The sequence below is a fragment of the Populus nigra genome, chromosome 3 (genome assembly GCF_951802175.1).
Source record: "Populus nigra chromosome 3, ddPopNigr1.1, whole genome shotgun sequence".
NCBI lineage: Eukaryota > Viridiplantae > Streptophyta > Magnoliopsida > Malpighiales > Salicaceae > Populus > Populus nigra.
The window spans coordinates 21,415,320-21,440,336 of NC_084854.1; the positions used below are offsets into that span (position 1 = coordinate 21,415,320).

The following is a 25,017-nucleotide window of genomic DNA, read 5'->3' on the forward strand; positions in this document are numbered from 1 at the left end:
TCAAATTATATTCTTTTTACTTTTATATCATTTTAATATATTAATATCACAAATAATTTTAAAAAATAAGCATTAAACAAATCAAATTAACAACCTCCAATTTGCACCTCGCCACGAGAATAGATTAATTTACGTGGGATTTTACGGGGCAGATTTCTTATCTGCTGAGATGGCAGGATCTCATTGGATATCTTAGATTTTTCAGTGCTTAGATGGCAAGAAGTACTTTAATGGTTAGAGGATCATCACGTGTATCAAGGCAGAGATCGGGTTTCTTTTGGATCTCACACACACGGGAGCGAGAGGGAGAGGGAGAGGGAGAGGCAGAGAGCAATGATTTGAACCTTTTTGGTTTCTTTTGCATTCCTCTGTGTGGCGGATGGGTAGCATACGTTGGGCTTACCAGCATCGTTAATTTCTAGTTCCTTTCTTTTTCTATAATAATAATAATTAAAAAAAGAAAAAAAAAAGAAGAATGATCGTTGTCCGTTGAGATTGTTTGGAAAAAGGCAATCGAAATCTTAATTTCCTTAAATATCTAAAACAAGGAAAATAATTTATGCACGTAAATGGGCTAAAACTTTATAACAATCGATAAACTATGGATTTCATAAATCTTAATATAGTATAGAATATAGTATTTATTGTTTTATTTAGTACAAAAAAGAATGCTAATGTTTTATTTTTATAAAAACAAAGTCATTATATTTTGCTCTTTCAAGGCTTCAAGAGCCTAGGCTTTTCCTTTTCGTGATATTTTCTCTAGATATCCCAATCATCCGCAACATAGACACTTATGCCACCGTAAATATCTGGTCTGTCTTTAAACACATGTCACATTCACCGGAATAACCTGGATCTTGTCTTCCTCCCCCCCTCTCCCTCGCCAGTAACTCCCAATATAGATTATTTATTGTTGCCGTGTGGTGTTGGTTTTTTTAAAATTATATTATATTTTTTAAAATTAATTTATATTTTTTTATATTTTTTTAATATATAGATATCAAAAATAAATTTTAAAAAATAAAATATATATTATTTTAATATATTAAAAAAAACTATTTCAAAAATAACATTACTACACTATCGAACATTACCTAAAGCTTTATATTTTGAATTAATAAATCTAGTTTTTTTTTTTTTAAAAAAAAGAGAGTGGTTTGCTAATTTATTTAAAATATATTGATATAACCATATTCTATCCATAATTGTTTTGAAATAGAAAGAAATTACATCCAAATTTTTCTAATTGATTCACTCATAATTCCATGATTAAAGGATGGTTGAGATTTAAGAGCATGAAGGAAAATGTCTTAAGAAAGATTAATGTAAGGGTTTTATTATATATCTGTTTTTATCCCCCAACAATTTCTCATGTATTCTCATTTTCATGTCGATTAATATAGAAATTGGTTTAAGTTATTCTTTTTTTTGAAAAAAAAAAAACAGAGAGAGAGTGTTTTTCTTAACTACACTTAAATTGGATTTTCTTTTTCTTTATATGCTCTTAAACTCAAATACTGAATGAATAATAATGTGAGAAAAAGTAGCTCAATGGCCGGCGATCCATTACTATTAATAAAAAATACTAAAAAGATATATTTTTATTGTGTATTATCTAATAAAATATTATTGATTTCAATAATTTTTTTATTTTTTTATTTTTAATTTTAATTTTATCCTTTAATTTTTTATTTATTATTAATTAAGTTTCATAATTTGTTTCGATTTATTTTTTATAAGGTTATCATAGCCTTGTAACTCAAGTCATAGATTTAGCAGGTTCACCTAGTTAGCTTATCTTTTTTCTTAATTGGATTTTTTTAATTTTATTTTTTAATTTTTTAATGATTAAAATTTAAGTTTTATAATTTGTTTTAGTTTGCTTTCTATAAAATTATCCATATCTCATTACCGAGCCATTAGTTTAGTTAGATAACTTAGGTTGACTTAGGTATTCTTTTTATTTATTTTTTAAAATTGATTTTTTTTCAATTTCATCATTTAATATTGAATTAATTAAAAATTATGCTTCATAATTTGTTTGTTTTGTCTTTTATTATGTTATCTCAACCTCATGACCTGAGTCATTAGTTTAGTAAATTACCATGAGTTAACTCTAATTATTTTTTTTATTTGTTTTCTATAAGGTTATACAAGTCTCATGACTCAAGTAATGAGTTTAGTGAGTTCACTTGAGTTGACTCGAGTTATTTTTTTTTTGTTATTTTTTAATTGATTTTAAAAAAAATTCATACTTCGACATTGAGTTGATTGAGAATCGAGTTTCATAATTTATTTTGATTTATTTTTTATGAAGTTATCCCGGTCTCATAACACTGATTGCGGGTTTGACAGCAGGTTTGACAGATTAACTCAAATTGACTCATGTCTTGTTTTTTAATTGAATTATTTTTCTACTTCATCTTTTAACATTGAGTTAATTAGAAATTATACAATTTATTTTAATTTATTTTTCATAGGGTTATCATGATCTTATTACTAGAGTTGTAGATTTGACAAATCAACTCGAGTCAATTCAATATATTATCGTCTCAATGTTTAAAATAGATTTTTTATTTATATTAAACAGATTATTTATATTTTCTTTGAACCAATCAAATTAAATGAAATCAAAGATATTTTTTTTTGGTGCAAGATAAAAACATTTGTAAATCCCGAGTATTTTTTTTTAACCTCATAAAAAACTTATCCGAACTGTAAATGAGCGCAGGGCAGGACAAGAGTCTCTAAGAATAAGGGTCTGAATTGATAACTAGTTGGCAATCGGGCATTGATCACTTTTGGCAGCAAAAGTACATCCTCTAGTTGCAGCCTGAATACAGAGGCAGAAGACAAAATGTGACAGTACCTTATCCTTCCAAGGGTGAGTTGGAAATCCCATAGCCTTTAAAATCAGATAACCTCTAGCACAAGGGTTTATGACTGTAGAAATTTCATGATGCATGTGACTAGGTTTCGGTGCTGCAAATATCAGCCAGCTTCGTATGTTATCTTGTTCATCTTGGGATCGACACGTACGATAGAGGAAGAAACAGAATACATGGTACTAGATCTTCAAGATCATGTCTTTTTCATAATCATTCCTGTCATTGTTTACTCGCACTCTAAGGAACCCGATGGTTTCAGGGTATATGTAACTTATCTTTTTAGAGTTCTACAGGAAAAAAGAATGGTAAAAACCAGGTATTGAGTGTAAAACCACCTTGGAACCATCTAATAATTGCTCATAACATTTATGTTTTTGCTACCCCAACTGCATCAGAAAGGTAGATTGCCAAATCATCTCACCAAGAGGCAACACTTGCTGAGATGAATTCAATATTGAAGCCAAATAAAACCACCATAGATTGCCAAATCATCAGAAAGGTAGATTGTAGCCTTGTTCACACGCCAAACAATTTCCCTTTCTTTTCCCATTGAAGCTCTTCCTTCTTTAAAAATTCTCAGTTGAGTTCCTAGTTTAGCCCAAGCTGGAACAGAAGAAGAGAAAATGGAAAAATGACCCAACTAGGCTCCAAGCAAATACAAAGAAAGAGAAAAAGGAGAAGAAATATCGGCATGCCAAACAATGTTTAAGCATGTTCTTGCCACTGCAATCATCTACCAGCATTCTTTGTTCTACACGGTACCCACCTGATTATTCATTTTACAAGCTATCAATATGGCCACATGAATGATCAGTATACCAATCTAAAAGTCATGTCTCATAAATTGATAATGTGATGTCCACATGGACAACTCGTTGTACGTTAGAGGTGAAAATAATTACTCTTCATTAATTATTACTTTTATACTATGATATGTCTATGATTCTATTCTTTAGACATATATATTCACGTGACTTGAATTAAGTGTATAAAACACCTATGGTCACTAAGTAAAAACAAAAGATAAATCCACACAATAACACATAACCACACACATAGCAATAATGAGATATATATATTCTCTTAAATTCTCGTTCTCTTTACTATATATTATTTTTCTCTAATGTATTTTCTAACTTAGATATTTTCGAAGAGTCTGCTATATATCTCGTGTAAAAAAATTATTTTGTAAAAGTATATAAATAATCAGCTCAGCCTAACATTAAAAAATAATTCAAAACCCGTATTTGTATAACATCACATCTTTATTGGAGGAAACATGATGAAATTAATGCTATTTATTTTAGAATAACCATCGTATTATTTCTTAAAATAATATCAAGGGGGTGTCTTGCTATTTATTTTAGAATATCCATCGAATTATTTCTTAAAATAATATCAAGGGGGTGTCTTGCGATACCTATGAATCAACTCTATCTCATGGCACCATGGAATGCAAGATGGTGTGAAAGATTGTCCCATAATGATCCCATGCAGCGTGGATTAATGAAAGATTGCGACATCCATGCTAGTTGCAGGTTAGCCATGGAAAACTCCAAGAGGAGAAGAAATGACCCTTGGCTATCGAAGATGGACAGTTACCGATGTAGGGTTATCCGGGCTTGCTGCCCATTAAGCCTGCCATGCAAAAGAAACTGAACCATTTTCTTCAATTGTGCAGAGTCTGCAGACTTTATACATGCCTTAGTCCTAGTACCATCAGGATTCAGGACCATCTAGAGCAAAACAGGCTGCTCATCAGCCATGAACTTACCAAATGTATATTGGAGGACCGTGTGCCCCGTCCTTTTCAAACTTGGAGAGTGATAAAGAATTAACATGCTGTTTCAGGTTCATGCCAAAATCTTCATGAAGTTCATTTTTAACTATAGAAAGACTTTTTGTCTTGTGAAGGCAAATGTAAGTAGATATACTCACAAAGATTGCAGAGAGAATATACTTCAGTTTTATAGACCTTCATACATGTGTATGGGTGAGATTTTCCAATATATCTTTGAATTGTATTTGTTTATTAATTCCCCCCCCCCCCGTATATTATCTAAATTAAAACATTTTTTAATAAAGTATATATTTAACTTAATGAAGTTATAACTCTTTTATTTGAAAAGGCATTACATATAAAAAATGTTCAAACTCATACGAAATGCAATAACTACTTAACTTTAGAGATGATTTTCAGTCAAAGCTTACACTCCTCTTAGTTATGCCTTCGACGGTGCGAGGGAGAGAGAGAGTATGTGTTTAACGAGGAAGATGGCTGCAATTTCTTGGTAAATTTATAGTTTTAGAGGACGTAGAGATTCGTGGTGATCGACTTAATTCCCAACATGTCCACAATGCTCACATAGTGCTCCAGTGAGGGGACAGTGCTGAACTCTTTCCACATGGACTTAGAGAGCAACATTCCCTTGTTGATATCACCCAAGACATTACAAGTAGAGAACACCCCAACAAAAATTTGTGCTTAAGGTTTCAGTCCTCCATGTTTAGATTGATTAAACAGATCAATGGCATCCTCCCCAAATCCATTCTTAGTGAGCCATGTTATCATGATAAACCATTAAGTCAAATTGCATTCTTGCTTATTGTCAAATACGATACATATTTTTAGTACATTTCTAAGATCTTATTAAGCAAGCCAACATCCAGAGGAGATTGCGATCTTACAATGCAGTCATATCAACAAGTGAACTGGATATAAGGTATTTTGGTTTGTCTGAAGCTATAAGTCCTGTTGATCTTAGGAGTTTGTCATTTCTTCAGGGTGTAGCCTGAAACCCGGCCAATTTAATGTCAAAATGCTTCATTTAAAGATCTATATAACCTATTTGTTAAAATACTTCTTCCAAGCACCATATTATTTTGATGATTTAAGGCTATTTAGTTATTAAAATAAAAATAATCAAATATTTCATATATTAGAAACTCTAGCGGAGCCACGATAAGTGTGAAAGAAAGCGTGGGATCACCTGATCAGTTAATTGTGGAGATAAAAGGAACCTCATTGCAGGTTCAGACAGCTCAACAACTGATTCAGGTATCACATTTCTCGGCATATATCTCAATTGCCTAAGGTCTTGTAGAGTTTTTGGGATGGATACTGATTTTCATAGATAATCTTCCGTTCGTTTTAACTATTGTTTTTTGTCCAGTTGAAGTGAGCTTTTGTAGATAAGTTAGAGGGAAAAGCACTGTGGAGAGTGGAAAAGCATATCCTAAGACAGGTTGGGACAAAAATGTGGGAACGAGTGGAGCTTTGTGAACATGCTTCTCCCTCTAGAGCATAGACATAACAATACGTGTGCAGACATAATATTTGTTTTATTGTCCGAATAGGTCTTTGGTTGGAGCATGTAGTTATGGCAATAATAGTTCCCTGCTTTTCTATATATGCATAAAATATTTATGAATGGCAATTTCTCATAGGAAAACATTTTTTTCAATATTGATGATCTGGTTTTTGCTTATAGAATCCTGAACGCTCATCCATACTATGAATTCTCTTCTGTTTCCTGCAGGAATGTTTAAGCAATGCCAGCCATATAGAACCAGTCACCAGAAGCTACGAGAAGCATGAAAGCGGTGTGCGGTCTGTGTACAACGACGAGACATCTTATCCTGCAAGTTCAGCGGTGGGACGACTCTACGGTGATTATAGATCTTCTGCTTTAGGAGGCTATAGTGGTTATAGGATTTGAGCGGGCAACTCATGACAAAATGTGGTCTGAACTCCTTCTGATTACTTCTGAGATTACTATTTAGGGAAGGAAATCCTCTTGGGACGTAGTTTTTGTAGGGTCTTGGAAATGTCCACCTCTGCTTATCTGCCATCATCAGCTAAACAGTTGTAAGTTTTGAGTTTAGCGGGAAAAAAACAAGAAAATGCGATGAAATATTTGCAGTTTACCAAAAAAAAATTCTCCATACCCCGGAATTCATATGGAAGTTGCACTTTTCCTATAGCCATAGAAATTATATAGCGAAAATAAATAAACGAAAAAAGAATGAATTTCTCTATGAAAAACCCAGATGTTTTTTGGATTGAAATGATGTCTGTCCCAAGTATTCTCATACTATATATATGGAAACTAAATGATTCTTTCATAATCAGTTTGAGGTATTTTTGGATTACCTCGTGCTTGTCAAAATTCAAAGTTTTTATTTCTTTTATCCTTGGATTATCTTGTCGTGCTCCTTCTATTATCCGAACTAAATATTTCCCAAATTCTAGGTATAATATTCATAATCGAGCTGAAGGACGGTCATTTTCAATATCTAATTATTAATTAATATTTATTACCATATATTTTTTTTTTAAATTAAGTGGGTCGTATAAAAATCGAGCACTGTCCATTCTTTGTTTTTTTATGGTTTTTGAGCCTAGATTTATTATTTTCCTCCAATCCCAGAAAAGCTCCCTTCTAGTAGTTTAGGAAGGAAGCGTTATCTATCTCCAAACCTATCCCATCCATCCATTCATACAACAAAGAAAGGTCTTAGCCAACATAGCCCCTTCCCCCTCCCCTTCCCCTTCCCACCAGAAAGAAAAAAGAAATGCCAACCTTGAATCTCTTCACAAACATACCAGTTGATGCTGTTACAACCTCCGATATTCTCAAAGATGCCACCAAGGCTCTTTCTAAAATCATTGGCAAACCTGAATCTGTTAAGTACCCTGTTTAACCACTTTCCTTTATAACTAATTGTGTCTTTACTTCAGTTTTCTGTCCTTGTTTTTCTTGTAAAACTTTAAATGACTGCGTTCTGTTTGATGAAATTTCTCTGTGACACATCAAAATTAGTAGCATGTGTTCGGTACACAGGGTTGGACAACTGTGCTTGTGCTGATGTTTTGTGTGTCCCACGTGAATTTTTGTCTTTCTTCTTGTCGTAGGATAACCTTGTCTACTCTTCTCCAGTCTAGGCGTGCACATCAAATGCGTCTTTCTTTTCATGTGTTTAGTTTAGTTTTTCTTTCTTTTCTTTTTTCATGAAGCTATTGAATGCTGGACTTGTATGAAGATGGAATTGACAGTGATGTGTCATGACGGAATATTGCTGTATTTTTCAGTATGTGATGGTTGTGATGCATGGAGGGGTACCTATTGTATTTGCGGGAACAGAAGCACCAGCTGCGTTTGCTGAAGTAATCTCCATTGGTGGACTTGGGCAAAGTGTTAACGCAAAACTGAGTTCAACTATTGCAGATATTCTTCAAACTAAGCTCTCCATTGATAGCTCCCGTTTTTATATAAAGTTTTTCGATTCCCCGGTAAGTTAACTGGTTCTGCTCTGGTTTTGGCTTTGGCCTCATTTACATTTAGTTTTGCTTCTATTGTTTTATAAGGCTTTGTGGGTTAGAATTAAGAGAGTTTTTTTTTTTAATATGAATTGATATGAAATAGGCAAAGCTGCTAGCATTCCAGTCAACAGGAACTTGATTCACTATTACTTACTCCACTGGCTTAGTATTTTTGGCTTGAAATCAAGAGGGGTTTATGAATATGTATTTATAAGGGAAATTGGCAAAGCTGCTAGCATTTCACTGTCAATAAACTTGATTAAACTGCCATGTGTTTGTCACTTACTTACATCACTAGGTTAGTCTTTCAGTCTCAAAGCAATTGCTTGCTGGAAAAAGTGACAAAAAAAAATGATAATCTATCTCGGTTTATTTCAAGTGGGAAAACTTGGAGGAAATTCTATATCATGCACTATTTAATGCAGTGACAAACGTAGTTTAAAAAGGGTGAGTCTTTGTCATGCTATGAAAAATATCCTTGTACTTTATATACATGCACATTCAAATATATACTGCTTGGCTGGTTATAGCATTCCAGATGAGAAACTTGTTTTTTGAAACCTATCTTGATCTTTGTTTTTTTCTTTTGTCTCCAGCGCCCGTTCTTCGGCTTTAACGGCACGACTTTCTGATGATCTCCAAATCTAGTTAATTCAAATCTATAGGTAAGCCTGTATATGGCCATTGTAAGCCATGTTTGGATTTCAATCTGGTGATTGTTTATTCTCAAGTTATTGTTTTCTCAAAGGCAGTGCTCCATAAATCCTTTTATACCTAAAGATTAAAATGTTCAGCATTTCTTTCCTTCACCTTTTCTTTCTTTTTCCTGATGCTATGCTGCCTTTTGATGTTTGTGGATGGAAACTCTCCAGAGTACAAGACTAAATTCTAAATTTTTTGGTCCATGAAGTACATTTCCCTCTTGTGTAACATTCATGTAAGTTTTTCTTCCAAGTTTTGCATAAATGTGAACAGTTAGACCACTTTGCTTGAGATTTACAACATGAGAACGGTGTTTCGCAAAAAGATAGATCAGAAAAGAAGAATATTTGTATGTGAAATTTCAGAGTTTCACTGTAAGCTTTTCCGCATCTCCTACCTAGAAGCAAATGCAGTACAGAGCAGTACAAGGACTGAGATACAAAGAAATGAAAAGTTTTCATCTAGAAGGTTTATTCATGAGAGTGCAATTACTTTTTTCTTTCTTTCCAAGAAAATCAATGAACTTGCCTTTGGGGATGATTTGGTATTTTCACATGATACATTTTTTATTATGAAATTCATCGGGGACAACTCGGTTTTTAGCTATTTTTTAGCACTACGCAATTATTGAATTACCCTTAAAAATAAAAAAATTCCATCCATGACCATTTTCGTTCTTTTGTTTCGGCTAGCACAATGCAGTGACAAAAATACCTTTCGGAACTTACTTTCAGGGGTTATTTCATCTATAAGGTTGAGAGGAAAACATAATCTGCACATTTTAAAAGCTCAATATTCCTTATTTGATGTCATCTGCATCTTCGAAGACCTTCAACTTTAGAAGAATCAATAACGAGACAGTAGTTTGCTCTAGTAAGTGAAACCAATACTATAAATTATCTTATTTTTTCACTATAAATATTATAAACCATAAAGCATTATTTGCAGTTCTTATAGTTTCTTCAATACATAAAATTTTAAAACAACAATTCATCTCAAAATCTAATAAAATGATTTTCACTGTTCTTATCAATAACTTCCAAGTATTAGATTAACATTCACAACACTTGCATAAAAAAAAAATTATATTTATATTAAAGCTTGTTATTCATACAAAAATCCTAAAAACCAACTGGACTTCATCCTTCATGATGGGTTTTTTTTTTTTTTTAATTTGCAAGCCTTTATATATCTAACTTCCATGATTAAATGGATTTTCTTTCGAGGTACCAGAATGACTACCAAAAAAAACTAAAAATTAGGCAACATTTTTCTCAAAAATACATCAAAATAATATTTTTTTATTTTTTTAAAAAAATATTTTTAATATAACACACCATCCAAAAATATAAGAATATTAATTTAAAAAAAAAAAATTATTTAAGCAGCGTGGGCTGCATTCTCAAACTGCTCCGTAGTCTCATGCATGCTGCTGCCTCTCTTTTTTCCCATGAGCAGAATCAGATGCTATTAAGTTCATCGTCACCTTGAGACATTCTAAAACAGTGCTAGCATAATTACACTACTAGTAAGTTATAACCATCAGCATGGCTCTTTGCGGGACGAATGAAAAAAAGAAAAGTGCAGTGAAAATAATAGCAAAAACACAACAACATCTGAGGGGAGCCAACATCAGCTGTTTGATACCAGAAAAATGGAAATCATCTCAAAATCACCATCCATACTTGGCATGTGTTTCAGCTTTAGTGAGAAACCCTTTGGAACGCCGCTCTGTCAATTCTGTCTCCTTCTGCTTCATATCAAAGTACAAAGTACCAATTTGATGCTTCCTCTTGTGCAGTTTCGATGGCTTCCCTTTCGATGAAGCAGGCTACAGAAGACAAATATATGTTATCACATGGAGAAATGAAACTGAACATTAACTAGACAAACTTAAAAGAACTCGTAAATTAAGCCCGGCATGTGCTAACAAAACAAGTTCAATAAACCATGGATTTTAACTAATCAAATTCTTTCGGTCATGTCAGATTCTTGCTCAACAACATCTAATCAAAATTCAGATTCTTGCTCAACAAAGTCTAATCAAAATTAGCAATTTATCACACTACAGGGATATTTAACTAGGCCATTAAGTTGATGTCACTGGTAACTGGAAGAGCTCTCCCCAGGTTGTGCCAGACATGAAACAACATTTAGGAGAAACAGGCCATGATGACTTTTGACTTCCCATACTCTCCATGATATGATTAATTAACCAAAAATGAAAAACTTTATGGAGACCAGCCAAAGTATAGTTAAGTTCCTAATTGTTAGTGTTGGCATGGATCACTTCTCTCAGGCCCTGCCTCCAGTCTTGCACTGAACAGCCAAACTCTAACCAATTCACTGGAAAATAGCCTCTAGCAGGTTTACAACCTTTGTAATCTACCAAAATGAAACAGTTACCAAGGATTTTCCACCTAAAGACTAAAATCTGAATTTATCATCTCAAATTCATAGACGTTTTCCTCCAGTAACTATTCTGGTGACAAGGAATTGGTTGAATTTGTGGAATTTCTCAGACCTACAGTTACAGACAACAAGACAATTATTCCAGGTAGGGTCCTATTCTTCAGAATTTTGCATTAAGTGTCTATTCTCATAATGACTTGCCAATGCTCTTATTCTGACCAGTGCACTGGAAATGGCCCCTTTCTTGTTTCCAACCTTAATAATCTACCAAATTGAAACATATAACAAGGTTTTGACTTTAAATGACTAAGGATCTTGAGGTTTTATCACAGACAAACTGATGATTTTCTCCAGTATGCATTAAAATGATCTTCGATTTAATGATATCAGATGTCATCTGAATTTAAAGCAGTATGTTCCTATGAGGAAACACTTGTGATGCTCAAACTCCTGCCTTACTCATTGACTCACACCCAATAGCTTTCTATAGTACAGCAATGGTAACCGCCCCCTTCATTCTAGAGCAACGGAGGGATCGTTTGAACACCAGATGCCTTTCACATCCAAATATAACAATACACATTGAATGCTAAGATTACACATTGAATTTTCATGAAATATAAAACAATCATCATTCAAATTGAAATTCGAATTTACAGATTGAATTTTCATGAAATATAAAAAAATCATCATTCAAATTGAAATTGAAATTCGAATTTTGAGTCACCAACATGCTGATTCTTGTCCGGTTCCAGTACAAGCAAACTTTTCATGGTTTTACAGGTCAGACCATAGTAGTCTATTCTTAAATTCTTAAAACATTATATGATTTATGTGTTCTGCACTTGAAATAGTAGTAAAATTATTTTTGTAATTTAGTCTGAGTAGAATCTCTAGGGATTCGAGTGTGTACTTGATGTGGAAAGAAAAGGCATTTTGAAGTGGACTTGAAAATATTCATGGAGAACTGCCCATTTTCAGAATTTGTTTTTAAGTCCTTTCTACTTTTTCTATGAGTCCCCCATGAAGATGAACAAAATGAGAACAATACAGTTTATGATTCTTGGGGATTCTAGAATCTAGAGCTTCTCATCCTATACTCCAAACGAGAGCATTTTGCAGTCCTCACAGAAAGCCCACTAGGAAGACATCAGAAAGAGATCCTCCACTTTAGTTGGAGATTCTCACTGCTCCTCAAATAGCCAAAACACCAATACACACTATCTCATGTCACTAGATTATGTAGGACAAATGACTCTTTATGTACCAAATGTTAAGACGCAGACCCAGACCAGGGTTCAAGTACTATGCCTTGCAAGGCCTTGTCACTTGCAGTAGTTCGGTAGTGTTTTCTTATTAAGAACCAACTTCAAATAAAAGTCTTAGCCTTGGATGGAATTAAGCTTCACAGATATGATTGACCAGAGGGAAACAGATACAGGAATAGAACTCTAGCTTAACTACACTAATAGATAGTTTCAAAAAACACAAGTAACCATTTTGATACATCAATAGCATGTTTGCAAAAGTTGAATTATCAATCCATGCGTTTGTTTCTCAATGTAGAACTGCAATTCCTAAAGCATTTGATACATAAAATAAAAACCTCATATCCCTCTTCAGCAAACAATTGTAAAAGCACTAAAGCAGTCAAGGCATTGCATTGGCATGGTCAAAGCAAACATTGATGAGATGAAACAGGACAGTATAGCTTATTGAGAGCGGAACGTTATAATTCAGAAAGCAATATAAGTTATGCCATATATGTATAATAAACTCATTATCAATTGAAAAACACCAATCAATGCAATATTACATAAGTTCCCCAACTACAAATAAACCACAAATCAAAATCTCCACACAAGTTAAATCATCTTCAACAAACAAACTGAAAGAACCACGCACAAAAACAAAAAGTAATAAATGCAATACCTGATAAGCTGGGCCAAAAGCGATTCCAGTTGACTTAACCTGGTCCTCCCTTGGTCGATTCTTAATCAACTCATCCTGCTTCACCTCAATAATTTCAGTTGGTATCTCATTCCTTCTTCTCTTCCCCATCATTCTCAATGCACTTTCAGCTGCCCCTCCACTTCCAGTCTCAGCCACTGCTGCCACTGACCGATCATCCCAATTACTCCCATACTGCCCAGAATCTCCATAACCACCATAACTCTCATACCCTCCATAACTAACACCATCACCACCAACATTTTGAGCAACACTTTGATCAGCCCCGGATTCATAACTACCATAATTCACATAATCCCCTCCATTGTGATCAAAACCTACATAACCACCATCATAACTCACATGTCCCTCACTACTTTGCTCAACCCCAGATTCGTTTTCTGCTCCAACACCGCCAGAACTTGAAGTGGGCCCCTCAGATTCAATCACAGACCTCCTTCCAGACCCAGAACCCAAAGAACCAACCCCTAAAGTAGATGAATTTCTTGGTGCAGGTATACTAGACAAGAAACCCTTCACTGAAGAAGAATCAGATTGCAACAAAGACTCAGTCTTTTTTCTTTTTCTCTCCTTCTCCTTCTTCTCCTCCTCATCTTCATCCTCCTCGTCTAAAATTGAAGGCCTGTTAATGGGAGGCTTAAATTGAACAACCCTTTTGGGATTACTGTCTACAGGCGTTAAATTTGATGTGGGCTGCTGTAAAGTTTCGGTTTTTGGCTGTGGTAAAGAAGAGAAAAGAGAGGTTGTAGATTTGAAGGTTGGCCTTTTATCTTCTTCTTTGAAATTAGCAATTCTAAGGTTGTTGTTTTGGGGTATAACTTGGGGTTTTGAGGTGGGTTCTTGTTTGGGTTGTGGAAGAGAAGAGAAGAGAGAAGAAGAAGATTTGGGCTGCGGAAGAGAAGAGAACAGAGAGGGTTTTCCTGGAGGAGAGGCTGGAGTTTGGTGCCGTTGCTGGGGCTGGGGCTGGTCCTTTTCTTCTTCATCTGAAGAAGCATAGCTGGCTATCAAGTCCATGGCAGAGAAAGAGAGGGAGGAATTATTTGAGGTTAGAGAGAGAGAGAGAAGGAGTGCGTGAAGAATGTTCAATGAAGCCTTTGCTCAATGGATCGGTCACAATGTTGAGGCTCTGCCTTGCTCAACTGATGACTCGATTGAAATATAGGTTGTAGCATAAGGACTAATTTGATGATAAGCAAACAAATTGAAACTACAAGGTTGACGGTGATAAGTTTTAAACATTAAGGGCCGAGGTGAAATACTGAAAAATTGTAGGAATCGGATGCACTCTGTAGTCTGTAGTTTCTCCAAAAAAAAAAAAACTAATAAAGATAGCATTTAATTATGGAAAAATCAATGCCATTGGGCATTGCTTGATTTAATAAAATGGAGAGAGACCACGAGAAAGAGATAAGAGTCGTTGTTGGTTATTACTGCACTACCGCTGCTGGAGAAGAGGGAACGATGACTAGTCTTATGGTTGAAAGAAGATAAAGGAACTAGGTCTGGTGGGTGAAGAAACTTCTGGTGGCTATGATGGAGGTTTGATCTTGGAGTAGGAAAGCTACTGTCATGGTGTGAATTGAAAAGGGACAATATACATGGTTGATTATGGAGGTACTGTTATTTTGTGTGAGAGAGAGGGTCGACTGAGGGAACCAAAAATTTGGGCTAAAGTTTAAATTCTCTCTTTTTTTTCTTTTTTCTTTTAAATATTTTTATCAAATTTCTCTTCTTCTTCTTTTATGACTCTTATCACTTGTAAATTTGTCTTTTAACTAATATTCTCTCGTGATTTTTCTTTTGTGTCTCTCTATAAATGTTTTTCTATCTTTTTTTTTTTTTTTTGTATTATCTGTCTAGCCTTCTATAATATATATTTTTTTAACCATATGATATTTTATCTTTGTCTACCTATCCTTTTATCCCTCTATCTCTTAAACTTTTCATTTCAAAGATGTTTTTTAAAATTATATCTTAATTTGTCGGGTCTTGAATTTATCCTCAAGAGATCATTGGTTTGAGTGCCACAAATCTCAAGACCACTGAAAATTTACTTAATTGTTAACTTCAAGGCCTTGGAGGATTAGTTGAAATGCGCATAAACTTATTCGGATATCCATAATTACAAAAAAAAATTGTATTTGAGAGACTTGAACTCTTTTTTTTTTTTCAATCCCTTTTTCTTCACTTGGTTTTCATTTTGCTGCCCAATCTTTTTTTATTTTTTCTTTGGATGTGGAGTCAAAATTGGTTACAATATCCATATTCAATAAAAAAATAACATGAACACAAGAAATCCTAACAAATTTTGTTATTTTTACTTGACCATAGTCATGATATTAAAGAATAACATGCCATGAAAAAAAGATTAAAAGATTGATCTCTAGAAGATAATTTCTAACAATTTATAAATAAGAAGATGCAACCTAAACAAATAGGTAAAAATTCATATGATGCAATACTCAAGATTAGATAATTTTTAAAATTAAATCTTTATATTTTAAACTTTTTGAATAAAAGCAGTACTTTCTCCATGTTTTCAGTGACTCTATGAAAATCTCTATAACAAGATCTTGACGTTTTCATTAAATTTTCCATGTCTCTAAGGAAAGGTTTTCATATCTTCATAAAAAATTTTATTTTTGCAAATATAACTCCCTAAAAAATATCCACCATAAGATCTTGTCTCTATTAAAACCCTATTAGGAATCTATATTTAAATCTCTACATTTTTATATAACATCTCCTTATATAATGTCTTTTATGATTACAAAGTATTTTTTATTTTCTGGATAATAATATTCTCTACCAAAACTTGATAAAACCTTGTATCACTTGCATAAAAACTCTCATGTTTAAAGTAAAAGCATTTTGTTTTTTCAAGCCTTTAAAATTTTTTTCTCTTCTTAATTCTCACATGTTATTTTCTTGTGATTTATGAATGGAAGAGTATGGTCAGATATGTTAAATAATATATAATATAATCTATAAATTTTTTTTACAAAAGGATAATAATAAAAAATAAAATAAATAAGAGTATAGTTGCAAAAGGTGTTGTTTATCTAAAAACTTTATTATTTTTTTTTAAATATAAGTCAATATAAAACATGCAACCTTAAAATAAAAAAAAAGAATATAATAATTTTGAGTCACACGTAAACTAGTTGAATAAAAAAGGAAGAATAATTGTAACCACTTCCAAAAGTTTTATAAAGAAATTGGCTTAAAAATGGGCTAATAATGATATTTGCCTTGAACAAGACGGGCCACTTTTTCTTTTTTAGGAATGATGGCCTTTTAGCCTATTGTACAGATAGCCCAACCCACCTTTTCTTTCTTCTTCTTCTTAATTCTCATGTTTATTTTTCCTGTCCGAAGCCTCTGAAATACCAGGAAGCAGAGTGGGGGAGACTGAAACCAAGGATTCATGAACTCATCAACACAAGTCTCCCTATCAACACTTGATTGAACTCAGATTTTATCCATGTTTCTTTCACTGTCATTATAGAATCGAGAATCATCCTCATCATCTTCTTATAGCTGTGGACTGGAATTCTTCATACCATAATCAATGGTTTCAAATTCTGAATAGTGTGGATCATCCAATTCCTGAATTTTTATCTGGTAGTCCTTTCCATTGAACTGCAGAATAATGTTTCTTTAATTACCCTTGTAAATCGCGTTCTTATCAGAAATTTCAGAGTATCCGTTGTATTGAAACGAAGAATGATTCTATAAGAACTGATAACCCTTCCGTACTTTGACAGAATGTTCCTCATACAAGATACATTCCAAGGCATAACTGGGAGGTCATATATAGTAATCTAGGCGAGCCCGAGTTTATCCATGGTCTTAATTCTTCAAAATAATTAGGCCAAACTTAAATGTCCGATTCAAATGCCTCCATCATTGAATCGGAAAATGTGATATTAAGGCTTGAGAGGCACCCATGAATCGAAAATCGTGAAATTGCACGGCACAATCAATCAAATCCATTTTGATTTTCTGATAGTTTACCCCTTCTGTAATGCAACCCAACCAAGCTATTCTTCATCCAAACATAAATGTCCTTCTTGTTTCGCCTTTTTGATACGAAGAGATGAATCACGTGGCCAAACCTGGTAAAAGATTTCCTAAGGGTCTGGTAGTCAAGCCAGGTAGGAAATCTCTCAAAATAAATCCTGGTCTCTGTAGAAAAACCAACAGAGTTTCTCCGTTGGGGCTGTGAAGGATAAAGATTTGGTTTTTGGGTGACAAGTGTTTGTGTTGGAGGGTAAAGGGTAGGTTTTTTTGTAGCTGGTTAGTTGTGATGGAAGAACAAACTGGTTAGGTTGCAGATGACGGACGTAAAGGTTAGATTTGGAAGGATTAGGCGCCTAGATTTTCACCGTTGAAGTGAACAAATTCTTAATTCCACTAGACGAAACATAGAATCTTTTGATACTTCGCTGTTTATTCTTATTTTATATTTTCGTTTTAGAGTAATAAATTAAGAAAAGAAAACAATAAAAAAGATTGCATCTTTACATGACAGCAAGTGGTCGGAGATTGGAAACTCAATTGTGGTCGGAGATTTGGATTAGGTTTGATCTCTCCTTTTCACCTGCCAGAAATTAAAGACGACAAATTGGTAATCTTTTTCAGAAAATATGATTTCTGCTGTTATAATCGTTGCTGATAAATTCTATAGTGAATAGAATAATTAGTGGCGTCCTTGTATATTCTCAAGTCACCTCGAGAAAATCATTCCTTGTATATACTCAAAGCTTTGTTTTGTTTTTGTTTGAGCTGAAAAGTCGTAACTTAGAAGAAATATATTTCTGGAAGGCACAATTATTATTTGATGGTGGCTTCACTTAGCAACAGAAGGAGAAAAGTCCAGGAGAAAGAAGAAGAAGAAGAAGAAGAAGAAGAAAACTACAGACTCTTCATCAAGGAAACAAGGATGGAAAAACCTCAACAAAGAGGAAAAAAAAAACAATGGTTGCAAAGTGATATGTATTGTGCATGGATGTCACGTTAGTTACATGCTCATAGGACTTAGAGGATCATTAAGAGCTGCGATAGCTGTTTCAATTCTTGTCTTCAAATTATCCTTCTCTTCTTCATCTGCCTGCAAGACAAATTTGGCAAATGCTTTATCAGTCTTTTATTTCACCAAAGCTCAAATGTGCAAATCCAGGATCTTAAGCCAATGCTATTTCGCAGGAGGAAGATGGAGATTAGTGCGTTACCCTTGCGTCACTTAAGGGGGCAACCATTATTTATTATAATCTTATTAGAGATCACTTAAGGGGACAATGGAGTATAGATTAACCCTACATAGCATAAGCCCGCCGTGGAACAGGGGCCACACTGTTCGAACACAAGTAGGGTTTTTTTTTTTTTAACACAAGTAGGGTTTTTAAATGTAAAGAACAAAGAACAGTTGATTAAATTATTCAAAAAATTATATAGACGACAAAATGTTGATGAACTCTAGTTTTCCAAAAGATCATGCTATACCTATCGCACATTAATTAAAGCAGAATCCAGCTAATTAAATACTTTATATTCTTTCCTTCTTAACATGTACTAAAAATATGCCATGCTCTCCACATAATCCAACCGTTTATTGTGGAGGAGTTAATTTAATGTCGAGCTAATAACAAAATGCAGGCATCAATTCATGAATTAAAAGATTATATGGGCCCTAAACATCATCTTGTAAGGCTACCAAAACATTAAAAAAATATACTAATGGCAAATATTGAAGAGCTCACGCTAGGAATGCAAATAAAATCTAATGGGAGTATTAATTATAATCCAGCTAGTAGGCACAAACGTCATCTAGCTAGTCATAATCGTAATTCAAAATATATTTATAATTAATCATGAGAGCACAGTGCTCGAAAAACAGGTTGACGCGATGCACAAAATCATCTCTAGCTAGTTGAATGATGGGAAAAAAAAATGAGAAAAAAGATCTTGCAATCTCAGCCGATAAAGACTTGCAACCAAGATAATAATAACAATGATACCTGCAATTTCTATATCTTTATGTCAACAAGAGCTCGGGGTTTAAAAAAATGTCTGGTTAGTTTTATATCATGTGATCGATCCAACAAGATTGGAGAAAAACAAGATCAAAATAAAGAATAAAAAAATGATCCATAAATTAAACAGCTGCACACCAGAATGTGACTAAAACAGAACTGTTCATGAAATGCCCATTTTAGCTTTTTGGATCGTGGCTTTTGGCTTTGTTTACAAAGATGGAAGGTTCCTGTTTGGAGGTTTGATCTAAAGCAAACCGCAGCCCTTACCTAATCAAGAAGAGAACGGACAACACGGCTTATCAGAATTTGAAACACGGTTTATTGCATCTGTTCACATCTCATATCCTTTTATGCCATGAGATTTGTCTGCTTTTGCTTCTCCATATTTGAAAATACGGGGAACACGCCTTATTTTTGGGTAAGCAATATACATTGTAAACTCTTTTTTCAGCTAATTTATTGCGGTGCCATTACGTTTCACTGTTGTAAGTACAATTTAGTTGTCTTCGTTGAAAATATTGTAAGAAATCTAGATGTCTTTTTCAAACATAATAGCCATTGAAATTGAGTTTTAGGGGTGTCCAGAGTAAGATTTTTGTTTCTTTTTAAAATAATTTTTGAGATGAATACATTAAAATTATATGAAAATACAAATAAAATATTAATTTAAAACAAATAAAAAAATAAAAAACTATAATTTTTTTTAAAATACTCTTGAAACATAAAAACAAATAGGATATTAATGTTGTAAAATCAACCCCTCCTTTTTCATTGATCATTGAGGTTTACATTTGGTTTAGTTGGTTTTTAATTGTGTGCCTAACACAATTCATGATGTAATAATGAGTTACAAGACCCCTTTTTTAAGTGATCTTAGTTTCTTGTTTGTGGGAATTTAGTGGGCAAACATCTTGATCAAACAAGGAAAGATACCACTTGCCACATAAACAATTGTAGATTATCACAAAAAAGAAAAAGAAAAAAAAAAGAGAAGGGGGGAAGATTATTTATGCTTGTACATGGTGGAAAATTGATGGGGTCCTCCCATCACTTTGCTCTCTCGACTTGTTTTATTCGAAAACACTCTGGCTGACACCATTCATGATTGCCCTAATTTGCTAACATTATTATAGTGGTATGATCCCACTTTATTAAAGTAGTCTTATCAGTTCCCAACCCTATATGCCCGTCTTTTTTTATGCCACTATTTTCACTTTGCCCTTTGATACTCTTCTATGTGATGATAGGACGCCATCTTTTTCTCTATCTTTTTTCTTTAATCTGGTTAGGTGCATACAAGCCGGAAAAAAAAAAGTATTCGAATCCACGGTACAACTAAACTATTATCATGACACCGGCGAAAAATTGGTTGATATTTGCAGCTCTAATCGGACAATAATCTTGATTTGTACGTCCGTCTTAATGGAGGTGGTTTATCTTGAAAGTTGCGGAGTTCATTTATCTTCCTTTGAGTTGAAATTTCTACTCTACATTTTGATTTTTAGTGAATGTAACTATGAATGCTATTGAAAACGATTGAAAACATAAAAAGAATTAATTTTAAATAAAAATAAAACTTCAAAATTTGGCCAGAAGAAAACAAAGAGGACTTAATCCTAAATCAAATCATAATGTTTATCAATTAATGTAGAAGATATAACACCTTAATCAAAGTTATAGCAATCATGAATCACCTTAATTTTATTTTTTTTAAGAGAAATATTCACAAAAGTTGTCTCCAAAAAACTTCGAGTTTTTTTGTTTTAGTGCCGTATGTGTGACACGTGGAGTGAGATGATGTATGAAGAGAAATTAAGATGTGGAAGAGAAAAGAGAGTGACCTCGATGAAGACTGTCTTCAATACTCTCCCTGAGACAGTTGTGATATTAGCTGTAATAATTTTGACTCTCAAAGATTCAAAAACCTCACAAAGTTTCACCATTGTATCTGTTCTTTTACTACATGTCAAGCTCACTAATAATGTCTTCTCTCCCATGTAAGCAACCCTTAGCTGCGAGAGTAGAGCAGAGTACAAAATCAGCCCACCATCTTTATATATGCCATGATTAAGGAGAGAGATGAGGGACTTACTTCAAGAAGTTCAATACGAGAAAAATTCTTGGATCCTCCAAAATCACAGAATCGATCATCAATTTTCTTTTTCTTGGATCTCAGAAGCACTGGTAGCTCTTGCTCAAATACATCAAAACCCGGATCTTTCTTCAATTTCCCAGATTCTAGTTCCAATATTTCAGCTTGAATTCTTCTCTCTTGCTCATGCAATTCTTGGATGTACTCAATAGCGTCTTTAATTATTGATGCCTTGTCCATCTAGAGTGACAAAAATATTAAATAATAATAATAATAATAAATGTAGAGTTCAGAGTCACTCAATGATTTAGCTTAGCTAGTACCTATATAATAAAAAATAAATGTTGATTAGTATGTCTTAATGTCATCACCTTGGTAATGTTGGGGACCACGGCTCTAAGTGCAAAGAGTCTTTCATTGAGTCTCTTCCTTCTGTTCCTTTCTGAAACAATATTCTTAGAGGCTGCCGATGAAGCTGCTCCGTCCGGCGAACTGGAGTCATAGTACCCTGAAAAAGCCTCATCTATTGCCCATCTACCTCAAAAAAAAAAAAAAAACATCTTTCCTTTGGTAAGTTCCAAGACCCCAACTAATCAAGTGAAAGGACAAAAAAGAAACAAGAACCATGCATGGAGAAGGTATACCTATCAAACTCCTCATTTTGGAGAAACATTTTTGTTTCCCAGTAATTTTGGTATTCTTCACCAATATTCTCAATAGATTCCATGGGAGCAGTGGAAGGGGGTGAGCTTGTGTTTTCTGAGAGAGAAGAGAAGAGAGATAGAGAAGGGAAATGATGCCTTCCTCTAATGGTGGGATTTGGTGTGCGTGTGTATATATATTATTTTTTTTCCAAGAATCGACAAGAAGTGGGGTGTTGTTCTGGGGGGGAGGAAAGAGGTGAAAAATGAACGGAATGGGAGCTATTAAACCACATGTGGCTCCCATGTCTTATTAGATGTTTCTTGGAAGGATCATAACCGTCCATAGGTTGTTGGGTGATGCCACATCCAATTAATATCCATAATAATTTATTTTTTTTTTTGTAAAAACCTAGTGTGTGTGTGTGTGTGGAATTAAGTTTGGAGCTGAGTGTCTTTTATTTGGACGGTGTGAACAAAATCTCACGTTTTGTGATGCTAGATGGATTTGCTAAATGATATGCAAAAACACTTAATTAATTTTTAAATATATACCAATAAAATGAGAAAACATATAGGGGTTAATTAGTTAATCTGGATTCTACATTTTCAATAATTTAAAGTATACTTATAAACATCAAGTTCAGTCCTTGATCGACATTGAAACACTTAACATTTTAAAAACAAAATTTGAGATTTTTTTTAACAAACATAATAGTTCTAACAATTATTACAAAATGTACTAATATGAAATAACAAGTTACATTCCATTTTGAAAATATTTTAGCAGTTCACAATAATTCAATTTTTTTTATTTTCATTCTCAATTTTTTTTTCTAATTGTAGCTTAATGACCAATTTCGTAAATTTTGTTAAGGAAAGCAAAATTTCACCAAAAAAGAACTAAACTATAAAACAAGGGGAGATCCCATGACAAATCTTAAATTTGCTAGAATTGTTTTTTTTAATCCACCTACTTCTTCTTTTTTTCTTAATTTTCTATCCAGGTTTTGCAATTCAAGTTTTGAATTAAAAATTTATTTTCTTAATATTTTAGTTTTTAAGTTTAAGAGAAAAGAGAAAAAATCATCTAAAACCAACGAAGGAGAGAGAAAATTGTATATAACCCTGTTTTGAAGATGAATGTTATTATTCTTAGTGCCAACAGGTTCCATTTAACTAGAGGGTCCTATTAGGTTATTTTTTAACATTCATCTTGCTTGAAAAAATAGATCAGGGTTGAAAGAGAAAAAAAATTTCCTAGTTTGATTTGTGTTTCTAGAGTTTTCGGGATTTTTTTGAGTTTATAAATTGATTTTTTTAAGGTTCTAAAGATGTTTAATATGTGTTTATAGGTGAAATTATGTTGAAAATGAATTTTTACGCTAAAAAATAGCTTCTTGATTTTTCAGCCATCATTATAGTGGTTGGATTTTAGACAGGTAGACAATACATCATTTGTTATAATTTTTTTTTTCAAAAAGAAAAGGGTCGGATGACTTAGGCCAGGTTAGCACACCTAACCACAGTTATTAAACCCGGCCCGGAGGGTCGACTCGGTGGCTGGACCGGTCCGGGTTTAACAAAAGACCGGCTGTGGCAACAGCCCGGTCAAACCCGGGCGAACCCGAACGAGACCCGATTTATTTATTTTTTTTTTCAAATGTGAGATTTGAAACACATTAGTATATATACTCTATGTTCCCAAGAAAAAAGTCATGTTTTTTCAATGTGGGATAAAAAACCTTTTGGTTTAAATACTTCAACTTAAAAGGATAACATAGTATTTTTTCAATGTGGGATTTGAACCCCTTTTATATATATACACTATGTTCCCATGAAAAAAACCATGTTTTTTCAATGTGGGATAAAAAACCTTTTGGTTTAAATACTTCAACTTAAAATGATAACATAGTATCTTTTCAATGTGGGGTTTGAAGCTCTTTCATATATATACACTATGTTCCCATGAAAAAAACTATGTCTTTTCAATGTGGGATAAAAAACCTTTTGGTTTAAATACTTCAACTTAAAAGGATAACATAGTATCTTTTCAATGTGGGATTTGAACCCCTTTCATATATATACACTATGTTCCCATGAAAAAAACTATATTTTTTCAATGTGGGATAAAAAATCTTTTGGTTTAAATACTTCAACTTAAAAGGATAACATAATATCTTTTCAATGTGGGATTTGAAGCCCTTTCATATATATACTCCATATTCCCATGAAAAAAGTTATGTTTTTTCAATGTGAGATTTGAAACCCATTAATATATATACTCTATGTTTCCAAGGAAAAAGTTATGTTTTTTCAATGTGGGATAAAAAACTTTTTTAGTTTAAATACTTTAACTTAAAAGCTTAACATAATATCTTTTTAATGTGGGATAAAAAACTTTTTAAAATATTCTTTTAAACTTCATAATATGTATAATCTATATTTACATGGATTTTTTCATATGAAATATTAAAACTTTATTTTTTTTTAATTTTTCCGGGTTGACCCGAGTTGACCCCTGAAACCTGGGACCCTGCCCCTTGGCCGGGTCAACCCCCGGGCCGGGTCTAATAACTATGCACCTAACCCTTTTTTCCTTTTATTTTTTTCAATTTTATCCTTTAATATTGATGTGTTTTTAATAATATTTTTTTTTAATTTTATCGTTCAACATAAACATCCCGATATTAGATCGATATTCAATTTTACAAGTATCTATTTTTGTTATCATATAATTAAATAAAATTAATTTTAAAAAAATTAAATTATTAAATTTAGTGGAATCCATAATATAGCTCATAGACTGAGATAAACAATATAATCAACTAAGTACAAAATATAACAACAAAACTTCATTAAAATAAAAAATAACTTAACACCTATCTTCGTATTCTTCATTTAACATATATTATTTGTGAATATATCCACATTAATTAATATAAAA

The 25,017-nt window shown here is 33.1% G+C and overlaps 3 protein-coding genes and 1 long non-coding RNA gene across 5 annotated transcripts; 2 read left to right on the forward strand and 2 right to left on the reverse strand.

Moving 5' to 3' along the window:
• The first annotated feature begins 2,763 nt into the window (after window positions 1–2,763).
• On the forward strand, window positions 2,764–3,271 carry LOC133688445 (uncharacterized). Its single transcript, XR_009841146.1, has 2 exons — window positions 2,764–2,887; window positions 2,977–3,271. It is a non-coding gene; the product is annotated as an uncharacterized LOC133688445 (long non-coding RNA).
• A 4,026-nt stretch (window positions 3,272–7,297) lies between these two features.
• Window positions 7,298–9,023, forward strand: LOC133688654 (uncharacterized). Its single transcript, XM_062108224.1, has 3 exons — window positions 7,298–7,577; window positions 7,984–8,184; window positions 8,811–9,023. Exons 1-3 carry the CDS (start codon window positions 7,467–7,469, stop codon window positions 8,844–8,846), a joined length of 348 nt encoding a protein of 115 aa, XP_061964208.1. The 5' UTR covers window positions 7,298–7,466; the 3' UTR covers window positions 8,847–9,023.
• A 1,254-nt stretch (window positions 9,024–10,277) lies between these two features.
• On the reverse strand, window positions 10,278–14,463 carry LOC133690024 (uncharacterized). Its single transcript, XM_062110167.1, has 2 exons — window positions 13,261–14,463; window positions 10,278–10,747 (listed from the first exon to the last, which is right to left on the reverse strand). Exons 1-2 carry the CDS (start codon window positions 14,311–14,313, stop codon window positions 10,589–10,591), a joined length of 1,212 nt encoding a protein of 403 aa, XP_061966151.1. The 5' UTR covers window positions 14,314–14,463; the 3' UTR covers window positions 10,278–10,588.
• A 3,653-nt stretch (window positions 14,464–18,116) lies between these two features.
• On the reverse strand, window positions 18,117–22,302 carry LOC133689968 (transcription factor bHLH35-like). Of its 2 annotated transcripts, none has more exons than XM_062110089.1 (5): window positions 22,074–22,302; window positions 21,801–21,967; window positions 21,430–21,669; window positions 21,179–21,349; window positions 18,117–18,412 (listed from the first exon to the last, which is right to left on the reverse strand). In XM_062110089.1, exons 1-5 carry the CDS (start codon window positions 22,087–22,089, stop codon window positions 18,323–18,325), a joined length of 684 nt encoding a protein of 227 aa, XP_061966073.1. In that variant the 5' UTR covers window positions 22,090–22,302; the 3' UTR covers window positions 18,117–18,322. The 2 variants fall into 2 exon arrangements, with proteins under 2 accessions (XP_061966073.1, XP_061966072.1); XM_062110088.1 differs by having other exon boundaries at window positions 21,801–21,963; window positions 22,074–22,300.
• Window positions 22,303–25,017: the final 2,715 nt, after the last annotated feature.